This window comes from Schistocerca serialis, chromosome 2 (assembly GCF_023864345.2).
Source record: "Schistocerca serialis cubense isolate TAMUIC-IGC-003099 chromosome 2, iqSchSeri2.2, whole genome shotgun sequence".
NCBI lineage: Eukaryota > Metazoa > Arthropoda > Insecta > Orthoptera > Acrididae > Schistocerca > Schistocerca serialis.
In genome coordinates, this window is record NC_064639.1 from 267,187,436 (window position 1) to 267,207,128 (window position 19,693).

The window sequence follows — 19,693 nt, forward strand, 5'->3', positions numbered from 1 at the left end:
CGATTTTTTTCAGCTTCCAAATCATCTCATTATTTGTTGATAACATTCAAGTTTTATAAGACTGAGTGAGGAAGTTTGTGAACTACATTTGAAACAACAATGCTTAGACACTGTTTGTCTCTCATGTCATAGCAAATAGTGCCTGTGTGGAGAAAAGTAAAAGATTTATTCTATGTGCTTTGTTTTGAAACTTTATGAACAGTTATTAATTGAACATACACATTCAGCTGAACACGGCACAAACACAGTTAAGTACTGAATTTATAAAGTACTGATAAGAATGTCTGAAATATGATCATGAAATTCTTGGTACAGATAGGTAGTTTATTGATACCATAGTCACAAAAACCAAACAATAAAATTCTGAGGAGTATCTGCAATTGAATCTGATTACTTTTATGTGTGTTCAGCTTTTGCTTTGTATATAACTTGACTAATGCAGTGTCTGATTGACAGACTCTTCATGTATATGTGGAAACAAACAAAATACAAAAATTTAACACTGCTCACAACTTAAAATTGTGTATAAAATGTGAACACTACCTCTGTTTTTTACACAGAGTGCTTGGGAACTGAATTAGTTTATTTACTGCGTGAGACAGCAATTTTTATATAATGAGAAGTTGACTCTGAAATATAAAGTGAACATGACTTAAAAGTTGTAGTAATTTTCATTTTAGTTGATTCTGTTGTTATTCTGTACACTGCATACCATGACTTTATTTTATTGTCATGAGAATGCAGAAACAATAAAATATTAATTTTGAACCTATATTTAAAAATAATAATTATTCTTACAGCTCCGTTGCCTCCAACTGACTTCAGAGTTTCTTCTGCCACTGAAACAAGTTTATCTTTGAAGTGGTCAGCACCAGATGACAGTATTTATGCAGCTGAAGGTACAGGAAAGATTATAATATATTACCAACACCATATTTCTTTTAAACTGTATTGCTTATAGATGTATAATAAATCAAGGCAAAACATAATTTGTACTGTATTTTAATATTTACTTGTTTGGTAATCTCAATCTAGATTATTAAATGGACTAAAATGGTGCATGTTGCCTACCTAATGGCTTCCAGGGCAACAAGAAGTTGATTTTCACTGTTTTGTATAATTATCTACCAAATTTATAAATTTAAAATCCTGTCATAATCTACTCATTAAGAGGTATAATTTTATGTTAACAGTCTAACACAACTATTAAATTATTAACCCTACAACTGTGGGCAGTTTTCCCATTTTTCTGTATAAAACCACAGACCAGTCCTATTCAGTAATTAGAATAGTTGTTAAGATTTCATGAAAAGAATATGACAAGAAAACTAAAAACTGAATTTACAACTGACATTTAACCTACATAATTTGGGAATCATGAAAATCATGTTCAACATTATAAACATAGGAGAAGCTTACTGACAATTTTTCAGAGTGTGGTATCTCTTGAAGCAAGTTTCCACACACAGGCTCTCAAATTATTTGTAAAGTTGCTGGCACAAGAAGATAGTATGTGTAAGTAAATGGGTAACACTTTGAGAATGTGTAAAATGCGTCTCCCAGTGTTCACTTTCACTGAGGATGGCAATGTCATCAGCAAACTTATTACTGATACCCTTTCATCCAGAATTTTAATCCCACTTTGGACCTTTATTTTATTTCCATCATTGCTTCTTTTATTTCCATCATTGCTTCTTTGATGTACAGGTTGAACACATAACGTTCTTATGCGTTATTTTACTTATTGTAGCTGGCAATCTGTCACAGCGGAAGTCCTAAATTCTCAGTCACTGTAAAAATTCCAACTTCGGAAAAGCTAAAATTAAAAATCAATCTCTTATTGTGTTTCAGCAGAATATTTATTACAATCTCAAAGTAAATAAAGGCATCTTGACAAATGTGAAATAAGTTGTAACATACTTACAATAATGAAATAAATCATGGTCAACAAGCTAGATGCTTTCTGTCCAAATACATTCAAAGTACTGACCCCCTTTTGCCAACATGGCTGTAACTATTTATACTTAACAATCCCAAACAACCTTCGGTACTGTTTAGAATAATTTTTTGGTTAATTAACAATTAAAATTGACATAGAAAAATTGAAATTACATATATGATAGTATGTTTACTCCAGAACACCTAGTACACTACAATATTAGTACTTGTCTGTTATTACAATAATTACAATAATACATTTACATTTTTTATTAATTACTAGAGACTCCCTTCACGGAAAATGTTCCCTTCATTTACAGAGCTTCTACACATTAGTGTTATTAAGATTCCATAATTATTTTCTTTGTAGCTTTTCCACAAGTACATATTTCCATACACCTCTATGTCAGAAATTACTGTTTATGGTTAAAATTTACGTGTGTAAATTGTTTTCAATTAGACTGTTACGTTTCAAAAACTGGGGAAGAAAGATTCCACCATTGCCGTATGCCCTTTATGATCCAAGCATTCTGTCTTATATATATATATATATATATATATATATATATATATATATATATATATATATATATATATATATATATATATTTTTTTACAGGATCTTATATTCCCTGTAGTGTATAACTATTTATGAGAATTGAAAACATCTTGCATCAGTTTATATTGTTTTATCCTTTTTCTAGGTTGACATATTCTGTGAAAGTGTCTTGATTATCATAAGTCTTGCTTCCACTGTGAAGTTCTACACAAGAACTGTCACCATGGTGCCTTTACCTTTCCTTAAGCCAAATATTTTATCAACTAACAGATTGAGTTTCTCTTCCATTCTTCTGTATTATTATACTTATCAGCAACTTGGATGCATGAACAGTTCAGCTGACTACGCAGTACTTCTCAAATTTGTCTGTCCTTATTATCTGTGAGGCTATGGGATGATATTTTTCCAAAAGTCTGATGGAATGTCTGAGTCTCCCTAACTCAATAATTGCTTGGCAACTATTTCCTCGACAACTTCAAAAATTTCGAATGAATGTTATTTATCCCTTGTGGTTCGACAATTAAAGTCTGCCAGAGCTCTGTGAAAGTTTGATTCTGATACTGGATTCCTTGTGTCACGAAAATCGATTCTGATGAGAAGAATCTTGTTGCTGCAGTTCTATTTTTGCAGTGTGAATATTTATCCACAAAGAAATTCAGTAGCATTATAATTTTGTGCCTGATGTAGTGGGTCATACTGGCTTACTAGTGCAAGTTACTGTCATCACATACTATGAATCACTAAACACTGTGAGCAATGTTTCATAGAATGTGAAAGAATAGCTTTTCTTTCAAGCCATTATGACTACAGGGTGTTTCAAAATGAATATACGGGTTTTAAGGCTTTGTAGCACATATAACATTCATCTTACAATTATAAATAATACACCAAATGAAATAGAAACACAAACAGTTTTTCTTACAATTATTCAGTGTGAACACTTGTCACACATCAAGTCAATAGGTGAGTTGTTCCGAAACCTTGATCAGTGTGTCAGGAGTAACTTCTACAATAACACTGTTTCTAAAGTCGGACAGATCAGCTGGAATTGGAGGCACATACACATAATCATGTCAGATCATGTGTGAACATGGAGGTCATGCATAAAATGCTGTGTCAACTGGCCCCTTGCGTCCAATCCACCGGTCGGATAATACAACATCGTTTAACCAGTCTCGTACTGAGTTATGCCAGTGAGGCAATTCACCATCTTGCTCCCAAATAAAGATGTGTTGTTCAACTTCTTCCCATTGAGGCATGGGCCACAGCTGTAGCACATCAAGATAAGAAACATCAGTTACAGTTGATTCACCGAAAAAGAAAGGCCCATAAACTTTCCACGGGGCTATTTCTTGGGGCTAAGCATGAAAGACTCGCACTTGTTCAACACGTTTTTGAGTCACTCTTTGTCATTCCATTCTCTTCCCATTGTGCACAGGTATGCAAACAAATCTGTTTAAATTGCTCTTTGATTTAGTGTATTATTTACAATTGTAAGTTGAATGTAATAAATGCTACAATGCCTTAAAACCGGTATCTTCATTTTGAAACACCCTGCATTATTCGACCAAATGAAAAATTTGTTATTTTGCAAACTGTTCCTCATTAACAAAACTGCCAGGTGTATTAGTAACTAAGAATAACAAAAGAATTTTCAAATTCATTTAAATTCATTAAAATACTGCTGAAATCGCTAAGGGAAAACAAATCAAGAAAGCCATAGGTGAAATGAAACAGAAAAATGAAAAATTGAATGATGAATGACTGAGGCCTGAAGGAGGAAAAAAGTCACAAAGCACAAACAAAGCAGTGGAATACAGCAGTATAATGAGACGTATGGACACATTTCACATGGTACCCATTGTTATGACGTGAACTAAAAGTTGTTTCTGTGTCATGAAATTATATTACTATAGTTCCTTACCTATGTGCTTTCAGACAGGATCTGTATTATGAGAGGCAGTCAAATGAAAATCGAACACACACCACAATGGGATGATGGAATTGTTCCATTGAAAAGTAATCACCACATGCGTTAAGACATTTATCCCACTGGGAGATGAGGTGATCAGTTACTAATGGATCCACAACTCCCATTCTTGAACTTACTTGTCTGACTGAAGCTGGCAACCACACATACCTTTTTTTTTTTTTTTTTTTTTTTTTTTTCAGGTCACCAAAGGTGCGAAAATCACATGGTGAAAGATCTGGTCTTTATAGAGGATTGCAATGTTTCCCATCCAAATTGCTTAAGTGTAGCCTTTGTGTGATTGGCAGTGTGGGGCAGGCATTATTGTGCAACAGGATGATTCCATCTGACAGCATTCCCACAGCCAAAGGCAAATGACAGGGATAGCATTGGAAATATCCCACATCTCCCTCGCAAAAGAAATCCAAACATGTTCACACAAGTTTCAGTAAGGTCATGATGATCTCCTCCTTTGGCTGCAGGGGTCCTCTGCTCATTAAGTTCCCCAAATGGCACCACAATCAACGTGCAGCACTGTGAAGACACTTTGCAGAAACTGCAGCATGACATAAGATCAAAATGCCCAGGAATGTTGTCAGACTGAATCATCCTGTTACATGATAATGCCTACCCTCACAGTGTCAATCAGACAACAGCTACGCTTCAGCAATTTGGTTGGAATCATTGCAACATCCTCCTTACAGCTGTGATCTTTCACCTTGTGATTTACATATCTTTAGTGACCTGAAGAAAGAGCAAGAGTAGGTGAGATTGTGGATCCCTCAGCAGCAGACCCCATTCTACAGAAGAGAAGTTGGTCATTTCGTCTCCAAGTTGGATAAATGTCTTAATGCGTATGGTGATAACTTTTGAATAGAACCATTCCATGGTCCCACTGTGGTGAGTATTCAGTTTCCATTTGACTGCCTCTCACACAGCAGTAAATTATTATAACACTGTTAGATGAAGCACAAGTTGGAATAACAGCATCATAAAACGAGTGCACCACGTTTATCAAGAGGAACAATGTCCAAAAGGATTATGGTACTGACAACTCTTGGCACAATATCACCGATGATTAATAATAGTGAACAGAAGGAGATACTGAGTGATTAACATTAGCAAATAGTGAAGGGGGGGCAGTCTCACCAAATATTGATCAGACTCTTCATCAGATATTGCTGAGGACTGTCAAAATAAACATGGATGACTTCTTGTTGCATCTCCAAATAAGCAGCTACTTCAATTCATATCACACTAGAACACAGTCAGCATGTCAAATGATTTGTTTCTTGTATCAGAATCTAACATAAAGTGCTGAAACCACTCATTCTCATGATTGTAAGCAAGAAGTCAAAACTGTGTGCCAGACAGGGGTTTGAACCAGGATCCCTGTCTTTTGCATGCCTCATAGGCTAAATCAAAGCTTCAACTTGTCACTGGCTCCTCCAGTTTCCTTCTCTGAAGCTTGGAGTAATTTCATATTAAAGTGGCACAGATAGCATATTCATAGCACATTGCCTTCAAAAGGCAAGAATTTGAGTTCTGCCCCCAGTCTGGCTCCAAGTTTTAATGCGTCACACAGAGCAAAACATTTGTCAGCTATCTTTCTCAATTAGGCAACATTCTCCAAGCCCTAGATTGATATCACAAATGTCAGAATAAGCCAAGTGGTACTGAGATTTTTTGACGTGCATCAACTATTAACGATAATCAGAGGAGAGTGATATTGTCTGATGATGAATCTGTCATTACGTTGCCAGAACTAGGTTAGGTCAGTAAAACTTGATGAGGGACCATTTACACTCCAACCATAAAGTATATGTTCATAACACCTGTAATGCAGAGGCAAGGCAGCAGAACAGCTGATTTTTAGAGGCAATGATGCAACAAAGTTTTTGCTTTGACTGCGTAAATATTAGGTATCTGATATAAGCTTAACAAACCCAGTGATGGAATGAGATAAGACTGAATTTTTGAAGGAAAACCATTGTTTTGCAGAGGAAAATACACACAAACGCATAATAAATAATTTCATAAAGAGTTTTCATTTTCTGCTATTTCTGCACCTTGATGTTCCTGTTATTGGTGCATATACTGTATAACTCTGGATGCATTTAAATAATGGAAAATGAAACTGTCAACTGCCAGGCTAACATAGACCTCTCCCTATAATTTTCACTACAGAACACAGTGAATGCATGAAGAGGTGCAGTTTGTCAGTGACTTGTATTGTTGCTGTGTACACTGCCTATGGCCTGGCCAGACCACTGTTGATGCCCTCTGCTGTCTTGGCCACTAAGTTCTGGGGTTGCAAAGTCCTGCATCATCTGAACTGTAGGAGTTCAGCTTGCTGCAGCCCATATGGTGTATAAGTTGTGCATGATGCCAATGCTGTCTAGGGCACCATAACAGTTGCTTTGCCAGCTCACAACCAAATTTTCAACTTCCAACCTAACTTAGACCTCGGGCTGCAAAATGTCAACAAGCAGCAAAAGCAGAATGACGATAAATTTGTACATCAATGATATGAAACTGTAACTAGTTGACAGCTGTTCATTGGCTACAACATACTATTCACCAACTGGCACCCACAACTTGACATGGTAATGCATTACTGACATCTGTATACACCAAAAACAAATGCAATGGGATGACAGCCTTTTGTAAAGTATAGCCAGTTAGATCTACATATGAGAGACATAAAAAGAGCATAAGTAGCTGACAGTCTGTTTATGGTCATTAAACTGAGAGGAATGCTGTATATTGTAGTTTTATTTTATCAACTGAATTATTGTACCAAAAGAAAAATCCACTCAAAACAGTAATATCAAAACAGAATTGTTTGTTGATACTTACCTTCAGGAGCTGAGATTTTACTACTGCTGATAAGTGTATGTAAAATTACACTACACTATCCTAGATCCTATAGGCTAAGAAAGGTTAAAAATGAAGTGTGTGTCACTCAGACCCCAAGATGAGAGGGGCTCACCTGTTGTGAGGACAAGATGTGGGCAAGAGTGGTGGGGGGTTCAGAGAGAATAGGAGATCAAACACAGCACATTGGTAAGCATTGTGCCAACGTCAGTCTAGAGATGATGAAGCTGAAATGAGAAGTAAAAATGGATAAAGAGGAAGAGAAATGATTTGTGCAATCAACAAACAGAGGAAAAAGAGAGAGCAGGAGGGGAGGAGAGTGAATGTGAAAAGTAAAGCAAGTAATGTATGTATCATAAAAATGTGAAAAGTGTTCAGTTATTGAACAGCCCTCCAGTGGACTTCCATATTTCATAATATAATTCCAAATATGGATATTGTAACTGATTAAAAGTAACTCAAAATAGTCAAAACTATAATTTTAATATCTGAAAGACACATTTTCATTACGATTGCTCTTCAGTCCATCTGAAATCCATTGTATATGTTCAGTGACTGTAGCATATTTAGAATCTATAAATTTCTAGTTTAAAATTATTTTCATTTTTCATTTGCAAAAAATATTAATATCATCAGAAATATTAACACCATTTTATTTACAGGCTATACCTTATACTTTAAACGAGAGTTTGGTGAATGGGAAAAGGTCATTGTACAGGCTGAAGATAAAAACTTTACTCTTGGAAACCTTCAGTGTGGTTCTAAATATCAGCTTTATCTTCAAGCCTTCAACCACATGGGCAACAGTAGTCCTACAAAAAATATAACTGCTTACACACAAGGGAAAGGTAACACCACCATATTTTATAATCACAAATTTTTCCAAAATTATAACTGTTTCATAAGATCAGTCTAGAGCCTATTTAGGAATAAAAACTGGAAACTGTAAGTATAAGCAAATAATACATAGTATGAAATGTAAAACACAATCTAGACTACAATAAATCACAGTACTAAAGATAATAATAAAAGATACAAATGTGTTAAATTGAATAGTCGGAATGCAATTTCTTCATTTTTGCACTCCATGAATTCCTTGACTGACAAAAGTGCCTCAGTCCTAGGCCCACTCCCACTGTGTGAGATATTTCTGAAATCTTTTAGTGATACAGTCTATATTTGTGAAGCTAGTATAGTGATAAGTTTGATTTTAAAATGGTAACTTCTAACTGATTACTTGGCATTCTCTGATTATATATTTTTATGTCACCCAATTGTCATCCGAACCCCACCAGGTGAAATGTTATCAGGGCTGTTAACAAGCAGTCAATGACCAAAAAGCCTTTGGATATAATATTATTAGTCATGCATCTTTTCAGGATTTCCTAGTGTTTATGTACAATATACAGCCCTCAGGTCTCCTTAGGATCATGTATTGAAAATCCCATAATTTTCTTCAAGGCAACTACTGAACACTGTCAGGTGGTGTCTGCTGGTTACTGTTGGTAAGTACCAACAGTCAATTTCCACTTTTTGTCAGACTATTGTGGAAGCCTCATTTGACGGTCGCACACACGCGATCGAGTTGTCTGCAGACAGATTATAGTAGTGTGTTCTGAGCACACTACCAGAAGTCAATCTATGGTGTTTCACATGTTGCTGCTGCTGAGTGGCACTGAGGCTGGAAGCCAACTCAAAATTAATAGCTAGCATAATCCTCATCTATTTTGCCATGTCACTGTCATCAGAAGTTCTCATTTTTCTCTATGCCTAATGTTGGCAACAAAAGACTTCCAGGCTATACTTATTTGGAATGCTGAATCCTTATTTGTTGGGTTATCTGCCATGCAAATATGTTTTGCCTCCATTACCACAAAGTCCCAGAAAGACAAAACTGAGGCTATAATCCTTGTCTTCTCATCAGTGTCCTCTACTGAGGCCATACTGTCCTATTGGACACCTGTAAACATCTTTAGGCCAATATTGTCTTTCACAGTATGTAACAAACTCCTCAGTTTTGCTTGGATACAGAAGACACTTCAAGTGTTGTGTCAGTTCAGGACTTTTCCGATACTTACCTCCTATTGCCTCCCTCCCTCCTAGCCATGAGCTGTCCTGCCTCAACCCTCCTTCCCACTTTTCACCTCCTTCCTCCATTCACCCACTTCACCTGACACAACCACTCACCCTAGTCAAACTGCAGCCCCAGCTCACTGTATTCAACCACCACAATGTAGATATATCTCGTCTTTTCTCTGTCCCATCATGTTGTATAAGTTATCTCTAATTGCAGTGACACTGATGTCATCAGTATGAAGAATAGCTGTATATGATCCCCTGTGTATACTATAAACTGTACAAGTTTTAGCAGTGAACCTTGTTGTAGTACATGAAAACTTATGAGGCTGTTACACAGTAATTACTTCCAGACAGTGCTCTTCTCTCCCCCTGTCTGTAACCTGCTTCCTCTCCCCCTTCCATGCCTCACTCAGATTACTGTTTTTGTTCAATGCAAGAATTTCATTCCAGATGCAACAGCCCTCATATGTCTGTAAGGTGTATGTCTGTGAGGTGTGCCTGTTGTGTGAATGTGTGTATGTGTTTTCTTTTATGAAGAAGGCTTTGGCCAAATGCCAATGTGTAACTGTCTTTTTGTTATCCCTGACTGCAACTCAAAGTGTCACCTTTGCAGTGAGTAGCAATCTAACCTTTTCACAGTATTATTGATATCTCAATCTGGACTTTTTGAATAAAATAAAATAAATTATATTGGACTTTGTGCAATGAAAGTAAATTTAGGTGGAGCAAAGTTTAATTGGAACAAAGTCAGATTCAGCTTTTCATTTACTTAGGTACATGTCACAAATATATGGCATACAAACAGTGTAATAATTAGCATAATTACTGGGAAGAAGAATTATTAATCATCAGTGGTGCAATCATTGCAAGTGTTGTTTCTTCAGCTTGCTGTGTCACAAGGTGACTGGCAGCGGTATGACTTGACACACTTCCTCCAGCTGCTGAGATGAGATAGTCATCCTAATTCATCTTGAAATGGGGCACAGCTTTCTTACTCTCAACTTTCTCTTTTGGTATGAGGGCTCACCAGTATGCAGAATGTGTATTTTAACCACAGACACCTCATAAGTTGAGTATAGGCATAGTAATCAGTTGCCATAACCTCAATATTTAACAACTAACCTGAGCTGGCAGAACACTGTAAAAGTATGCCAAGCTCTGCAGATAGAGTGTGAATACTGTGCCAAATAGAGTGTGAATACTGTGCCTTGTGCCTGGGCATTAGATGCCTCAGAATGAACATCTATTCATGTTTTGTTTGTAATAAAAATGTAGACAAAACACATAAACTTCCTCACAGTTGTGGCAACGTTTGTGACACAGTCCTTGCTAAATAATACTCTCCTTGATAGGACAATTGTCAAGTTATGTTGTTAAAGTACATCTTGCTAAAAAGCTTTACGAACTTCGTTGTTATCTGAAGGGCAAAACTTTTCCAATTAGATTTCCTGAAACGTTCTGATTTTATAAATGGTGTCAGCAAGTTTATCTCCCTGGATATTATTGTATGCATCTCTTTTCTCAATTTTCTTCCCAAAATGGAGTGCTCATCAAATTTCTCCCATTTTTCAAATGATCTGAAAAAAAGGGTTTTGTACTTAAGTATAAATGCAACACAACCAGTAGACTGACACAATTTTATTCCATGGAAACCTTAACAACTTGAACACAGTATTTAAAGAAAATTCAGCAGGAACCAATTACATACACAAAGAGCCGTAGCGATACACATAGAGGCCTGAGGCTGCCTTAAGTTAACTGCCACCCCTCCCCGCCCCCCCTCCCTCTCTCTCTCCCTCTCTCTCTCTCTCTCTCTCTCTCTCTCTCTCTCTCTCTCTCAGATGACACAGTAGTGCCAAACAAGCTGCCTTCTGGAGGTACACACATGCATCACTGCAAAGGGACTGGAAACGGTTCCCTGCACAATCATCTACATTCATAAGTGAGATCATACATCTTTCTGTCATAAATTCACGAAAATAAAATTGAAAGATAGACTCTCACTGAAAAAAATAATAATAAAATAAGTTAGCTTCACCACAAATGTCGTTTAGTTCACTGTGAAGATATAAATAGTGTGGATAACAATGAAGAAACGGCTGAAAGCAAGGGGAAACTACGGTCGTAATTTTTCCCGAGGGCATGCAGCTTTACTGTATGGATAAATGATGATGTCGTCCTCTTGGGTAAAATATTCCGGAGGTAAAATAGTCCCCCATTCGGATCTCCGGGCGGGGACTACTCAGGAGGACATCGTTATCAGGAGAAAGAAAACTGGCGTTCTACGGATCGGAGCGTGGAATGTCAGATCCCTTAATCAGGCAGGTAGGTTAGAAAATTTAAAAAGGGAAATGGATAGGTTAAAGTTGGATATAGTGGGAATTAGTGAAGTTCAGTGGCAGGAGGAACAAGACTTTTGGTCAGGTGAATACAGGGTTATAAATACAAAATCAAATAGGGGTAATGCAGGAGTAGGTTTAATAATGAATGAAACAATAGGAATGCGGGTAAGCTACTACAAACAGCACAGCGAATGCATTGTTGTGGCCAAGATAGACACGAAGATCATGCCTACAACAGTAGTACAAGTCTATATGCCTACTAGCTCTGCAGATGACAAAGAAATTGAAGAAATGTATGATCAGATAAAAGAAATTATTCAGGTAGTGAAGGGAGACGAAAATTTAATAGTCATGGGTGACTGGAATTCGATAGTAGGAAAAGGAAGAGAAGGAAACATAGTAGGTGAATATGGATTGGGGGTAAGAAATGAAAGAGAAACCGCCTGGTGGAATTTTGCACAGAGTACAACTTAATCATAGCTGACACTTGGTTGGTTCAAGAATCATAAAAGAAAGTTGTATATGTGGAAGAAGCCTGGAGATACTGACAGGTTTCAGATAGATTATATAATGGTAAGACAGAGATTTAGGAACCAGGTTTTAAATTGTAAGACATTTCCAGGGGCAGATGTGGACTCTCACAACAATCTATTGGTTATGAACTGTTGATTGAAACTGAAGAAACTGCAAAAAGGTGGGAATTTAAGGAGATGGGACCTGGATAAACTGACTAAACCAGAGGTTGTACAGAGTTTCAGGGAGAGCATAAGGGAACAATTGACAAGAATGGGGTAAAAAAATACAGTAGAAGAAGAATGGGTAGCTTTGAGAGATGAAGTAGTGAAGGCAGCAGAGGATCAAGTAGGTAAAAAGACGAGGGCTAGTAGAAACCCTTGGGTAACAGAAGAAATATTGAATTTAATCGATGTAAGGAGGAAATATAAAAATGCACTAAATGAAGCAGGCAAAAAGGAATACAAACGTCTCAAAAATGAGATCGACAGGAAGTGCAAAATGGCTAATCGGGGATAGCTAGACGACAAATGTAAGGATGAGAGGCTTATCTAACTATGGGTAAGATAGATACTGCCTACAGGAAACTTAAAGAGACCTTTGGAGAAAAGAGAGCCACTTGTATGAATATCAAGAGCTCAGATGGAAACCTAGTTCTAAGCAAAGAAGGGAAAGCAGAAAGGTGGAAGGAGTACATAAAGGGTCTATTCAAGGGTGATGTGCTTGAGGGCAATGTTATAGAAATGGAAGAGGATGTAGATGAAGATGAAATGGGAGATATGATACTGCGTGAAGAGTTTGATAGAGCACTGAAAGACCTAAGTCGAAACAAGGCCCCAGGAGTAGACAACATTCCAGTAGAACTACTGACCGCCTTGGGAGAGCCAGTCCAGACAAAACTCTACCATCTGGTGAGTAAAATGTATGAGACAGGCGAAATACCCTCAGACTTCAAGAAGAATATAATAATTCCAATCCCAAAGAAAGCAGGCGTTGACAGATGTGAAAATTACCAAACTATCAGTTTAATAAGTCACAGCTGCAAAATAGTAACCCAAATTCTTTACAGAGGAATGGGAAAACTGGTAGAAGCCAACTTCGGGGAAGATCAGTTTGGATTCCTTAGAAATATGGGAACACGTGAGGCAATACTGACTCTACGACTTATTTTAGAAGCTAGATTAAGAAAAGGCTAACCTACGTTTCTAGAATTTGTAGACTTAGAGAAAGCTTTTGACAATGTTGACTGGAATACTCTCTTTCAAATTCTGAAAGTGGCAGGGGTAAAATACAGGGAGCGAAAGGCTATTTACAATTTGTACAGAAACCAGATGGCAGTTATAAGAGTCGAGGGACACGAAAGGGAAGCAGTGGTTGTGAAGGGAGTGAGACAGGGTTGTAGCCTCTCCACGATGTTATTCAATCTGTATATTGAGCAAGCAGTAAAGGAAATAAAAGAAAAATTCGGAGTAGGTATTAAAATCCATGGAGAAGAAATAAAAACTTTAAGGTTCGCCAATGACATTGTAATTCTGTCAGAGACAGCAAAGGACCTGGAAGAGCAGTTGAACAGAATGGACAGTGTCTTGAAAGGAGGATATAAGATGAACATCAACAAAAGCAAAACGAGGATAATGGAATGTAGTCGAATTAAGTCGGGTGATACTGAGAGAGTTAGATTAGGAAATGAGACACTTAAAGTAGTAAAGGAGTTTTGCTATTTGGGGAGCAAAATAACTGATGATGGTCGAAGTAGAGAGGATATAAAATGCAGACTGGCAATGGCGAGGAAAACATTTCTGAAGAAGAGAAATTTGTTAACATCAAGTATAGATTTCAGTGTCAGGAAGTCGTTTCTGAAAGTATTTGTATGGAGTGTAGCCATGTATGGAAGTGAAACATGGACGATAAATAGTTTGGACAAGAAGAGAAGAGAAGCTTTCGAAATGTGGTGCTACAGAAGAATGCTGAAGATTCAATGGGTAGATCACATAACTAATGAGGAGGTACTGAATAGAATTGGGGAGAAGAGTTTGTGGCACAACTTGACAAGAAGAAGGGACCGGTTGGTAGGACATGTTTTGAGGTATCAAGGGATCACGAATTTAGCATTGGAGGGCAGGGTGGAGGGTAAAAATCGTAGAGGGAGACCAAGAGATGAATACACTAAGCAGATTCAGAAGGATGTAGGCTGCAGTACGTACTGGGAGATGAAGAAGCTTGCACAGGATAGAGTAGCATGGAGAGCTGCATCAAACCAGTATCAGGACTGAAGACCACAACAACAATAACAACAACAACAATGAAGAATGTAATAAACTTGGCTTACCCTCAGGATTGTTTCCAAGGTGATTTCCTCATTCAGTAACAACATATACGTAGAGAAGAATATACATGACACATTATATCAGTGTGCCAATTATGCCTTTACTATCTATGGCTAGTGCAGCATCAGTTCTCCAATCCCTTAGCACTTTGTTTCATCCTAGGTCCCTAATTTGGCATCTTAAGTAGAGGAACCTGCATGAGTATGGGAAGGCAGGAAGATGGATTGTGGCAGGCTTAAACTTAGTGTGAGACATGATCAAATAGGTGTTGGTAGAACACTAAGATGAATGGCAGAGATATGAGTTTATGATCTGCTTTTGAATACAGTTTTAAAATCACACTAATTTCAATACATGTTTCTCCATTAATTAAAAAATTATCCTAGTGTATTAAAGACATGCTTTAAAATAATAATCACACTCTTTACGTTTTTTTAAGCTCCTATTGCTCCAACAAAAGAAGATCTCCTGGCCACCAACTCTACCTTCATACAGCTGAACGTTGGCACGTGGAATACTGGTGGCTGCCCAATAACCACATTAGTTGTAGAATATAAACTGAAAACTGGAACAAAATGGATACTTGTGTCAAACAATCTTAAGTACACAGAAGAGAAGTTTTCCATTCTTGATCTTAATCCAGTGACAAATTATGAGCTTCGGATGACTGCTCACAACAGTGCAGGTTCCACTGTAGTCACATATGACTTCACAACTTTATCCAGCACAGGAGGTAATTATATTTGTGTCATTAAATCAAGTCCTTTTCAATAAATAATTTTTTTTCTTTCACTTCCTTCCTCATTTCTTTGCTTTATTTTATTGGTCTTGTGAATAGTATATTATTTGTTCTGGTTTTTAATCTGCAGTCCTGCTGGGCAGAATATACATTTCTCTTTGTCTGTATTGTTGTTCAAACTTTACACAACTATATGTCCTGTTTCAACCTTTATTCTTTTAATATTTGTGTTAGCAACAGTTCTGATCATTTTTTAGTATTTGAGTGTGGCACAATGTTTGAGAGTAAGGCTTTTAATTAGATGCCACTATGGTGACTTGGGTGTCCCTGATCTACCCCATTTAACCAACCAAGGAAAGAAGATCTACAGCTTAACATGGGTTCCAAAAGGTTAACATGGATTCTAAACCATGTATCGTTCCTCATGACTCCTCACATTGTTGAGAAGTGACGATTAGATTAAAGGAAGCTTGAAAATGTCTGTTCTGTGTGTGTGTGTGTGTGTGTGTGTGTGTGTGTGTGTGTGTGTGTGTGTGTGTGAGAGAGAGAGAGAGAGAGAGAGAGAGAGAGAGAGAGAGAGAGAGAGAGAGTGAGAGAGTGTGTTTGTGTGCTTGTCTTTGTGTGGGTGGTGGGTGTGATGTTGGTCTTTAGATGTTGGCCTTTATCTCTCTCTCTCTCTCTCTCTCTCTCTCTCTCTTAGTACCTTATGTACAAAATTCCTTTCTTTCCCATCTTCATGTTCATATTACCAACTTCTCTTCAGTTTTACCATGCTTTAAGTATCCAGTTGCAATGTTCCTATGTTCATATTAATCTTTGTGCTTTGTCATGTGTAGTTATTAAAGATACTAAAATGTAGACTTTCACGGCCGGAAATATCATGTCTATTATAATTATCCGGGCTGTTATGCTGTGGTCGGTTGATGAATTCTGTGTCGATTCCCAACGTTTCATCTCCGACTGCGGGAGACATCTTCAAGGGGGTCCGTAGCTCAATGGAAGGTCCAACACACCCACTGGCTCGCTACTGACTGCCAAAGTCAGTAGCGAGCCAGTGGGTGTGTTGGACCTTCCATTGAGCTACGGACCCCCTTGAAGATGTCTACCGCAGTCGGAGACGAAACATTGGGAATCGACTGCCAAAGTCAGTAGCGAGCCAGTGGGTGTGTTGGACCTTCCATTGAGCTTCGGACCCCCTTGAAGATGTCTCCCACAGTCGGAGACGAAACGTTGGGAATTGACACAGAATTCATCAACCGACCACGGCATAACAGCCCAGATAATTATAATGGACATGAGTTATTAAAGACACTCATGTATAAAAAGAAACATCAGAGTTTGTCCCATCAACAATGTGATCATTAGGGATGGAACACTAGCTCAGATAAAGCAACTAATCTGGCATTTGCATGGAGTGATTTAGGGAAATCGGGAAAAACACAACTCTGGACGGCCAGATGGGGATTTGAAAGGTCATCCTCCCAAATGTGGATACGGAATGCTAATCACTCATGTATGATTACGGCATCTGTGCCCAGAAATAAGTTGATATTCTCATTCTCAGATTGTTAGCCAAGGCATCTGATCATGGCAGTAGCTTTTTTATCTGAATTTAAGTGTATATGATTCTCTGAGCAGCATGGCTCATGAAAAACACATTGCCCATGTGGTTAGCTGTATCTCCAACCCCCAACCTCCCCATCCTCTAACTGTCCATGACCAAATAATACCTGCATTTATGTCTTGTGGTTTGACCAGGGCAAGGCCTTATGACAATGCACATATATCATGTGAAGCTATTCTATTTGGAAAACTGTATTTCCACCATGCTGACAATATCTGATGCACTTGTACCTTCATATAATTCACTCATTCACTGAAATGAGATCCATCCTTCATGAAATCCTCCCCACTCCACCAAGAGTGCCTTTCCGCCGTCCACCTAACCATCGTAAGCTCTTAGTTCATCCCTATGAAATCCCCAAACCACCTCCCCTACCCTCTGGCTCCTACCCTTGTAACCGCCCCTGGTTTAAAACCTGTCCCATGCACCCTCCCACCACTACCTACTCCAGTCCTGTAACCCGGAAGGTGTACACGATCAAAGGCAGAGGCATGTGTGAAAGCACCCACGTGATTTACCAACTGACCTGCCTACACTGTGAAGCTTTCTATGTGGGAATGACCAGCAACAAACTGTCGATTCACATGAATGGACACAGGCAGACAGTGTTTGTTGGTAATGAGGATCACCCTGTGGCAAAACCTGCCTTGGTGCACGGCCAGCACATCTTGGCACAGTGTTACACCGTCCGGGTTATCTGGATACATCCCACTAACACCAACCTGTCAGAACTCCGGAGATGGGAACTTGCCCTTCAGTATATCCTCTCTTCTCGTTACCCACCAGGCCTCAGCCTTCGCTGATTTCAAGTTGTCGCCGCTCATACCTCACCTGTCATTCAACAACATATTTGCCTTTGTACTTCCGCCTCGACTGACATCTCTGCCCAGACTCTTTGCCTTTACAAATGTCTGCTTGTGTCTGTGTATGTGCGGATGGATATGTGTGTGTATGCGAGTGTATACCTGTCCTTTTTTCCCCCTAAGGTAAGTCTTTCCGCTCCCGGGATTGGAATGACTCCTTACCCTCTCCCTTAAAACCCACATCCTTTCGTCTTTCCCTCTCCTTCCCTCTTTCCTGATGAAGCAACCGTTGGTTGTGAAAGCTTGAATTTTGTGTGTATGTTTGTGTTTGTTTCTGTGTCTATCAACCTGCCAGCGCTTTCATTTGGTAAGTCACATCTTCTTTGTTTTTAGATATATTTTTCTCACTCATTATTTTAATAGATTTGCCTCCATTTATGAGGTTTGATTTTGCACAGTCTTCTTCAAATTTATTTTTCATAAGAAGAGTTTTTGTGCCAATTTCCTTCTCACCACTATAAGTGGTGAGACACGACTTATCTATAAATTATCTATAAGACACGACGTATCTATAATATACGAGGGGGGACCCAAAAGTAACCAGAATCAAATGGCTCTGAGCGCTATGGGACTTAACTTCTGAGGTCATCAGTCCCCTAGAACTTAGAACTACTTAAACCCAACCAACCTAAGGACATCACACACACATCCATGCCCGAGGCAGGATTCGAACCTGTGACCGTAGCGGTCATGCGGTTCCAGACTGTAGCGCCTAGAACCCCTCAGCTACTCCGGCCGGCTAACCAGAATCGTAATGCTGCACATCGTGTTCTTGTAGTAACAGGTTGCGCCGCCAAAGGGTTGTAATAGGAGCTCTGCTGAGTCATTCTGCCATGTAACGTCATCCAACAGTGAGAAGTGAGGCTTCTTTGGCAGTTCTTTGAGTGTGCGTACAGTGCAGACATGACACAAGGAAGTGGCTAGTTCTTACGAACAACGTGCTGCAGTGAAGTTTTGTTTCTTCCTCAGCAAGAACGCAGCAGAAACTGTTGTGATGATTCAGACAGCCTACAAAGACCATGCCCTTAGTAAAACACAAGTGTACAAATGGTTTTCTCAGTTTAAAAAGGGAGAAATGGTGGCTGAAGATCAGCCCCATTCCAGTCAACCTCCAACTGCTTGAAGCCAAGACAACATCGACAAAATCTGTGATCTCATCAGTGAAGATCAACGGAGGACAGTCGACCAACTCAATACCTTGTCCGGGTTGTCCTGGAGCTCAATTCAGCGCATCTTGACCATTGATTTGGGGATGTGAAGAGTGGCAGCAAAATTCGTGCCGAAGCTTCTAACCGGAGATCAAAGGGATTGTCGCGTTCAAGCCTGTCTCAAAATGAAGGACGTGTTCAAAGATGATCCACATTTTTCAACAAAATCATTACAGGTGATGAGTCATGGTGCCATGGGTATGATCCAGAAAGTAAACAACAGTCGTAACAATGGAATTCACCTGGCTCACCTCGACCGAAAAAAGCTCGACAACTGAAATCGAATGTGAAAACGATGTTGATCTGGTTTTTTTTTTTTTTTTTAACATCAAAGGGATTGTGCACTTAAACCAACAATTCTATTTGGAGGTTATGAAATGGCTTCGCAGAAGTTTGTCATGAAAACGTCTGGCTTTGTGGGATTCTGGAGTGGGGTTCCTGCACCACAACAACGCTCCCGCGCACACGGCTCTCAGCGTACACCAGTTTTTGGCCTCAACGAAGATGACTACCTTGACCCACGTGCCCTATTCACCGGATTTAGCACCTTTGGACTTCTTCCTATTCCCGAGGATGAAAAGAGATGTGAGAGGGAAGCGCTTTGTGAATCTGGAAGACGTAAAATGTAATGTCATGAAAGTGCTAGCAGGTATCA

At 38.7% G+C, this 19,693-nt stretch overlaps 1 protein-coding gene across 1 annotated transcript in view; it reads left to right on the top strand.

The window, feature by feature from the left end:
- Positions 1-19,693, top strand: part of LOC126455890 (Down syndrome cell adhesion molecule-like protein 1 homolog) — a 120,135-nt gene that overhangs the window by 82,924 nt on the left and 17,518 nt on the right. Inside the window, exons 12-14 of the mRNA XM_050091650.1 lie at positions 801-899; positions 8,006-8,191; positions 15,044-15,337. Of these exons, the coding sequence (XP_049947607.1) occupies positions 801-899; positions 8,006-8,191; positions 15,044-15,337 (579 nt within the window). The remainder of the gene's footprint in view (positions 1-800; positions 900-8,005; positions 8,192-15,043; positions 15,338-19,693) is intronic.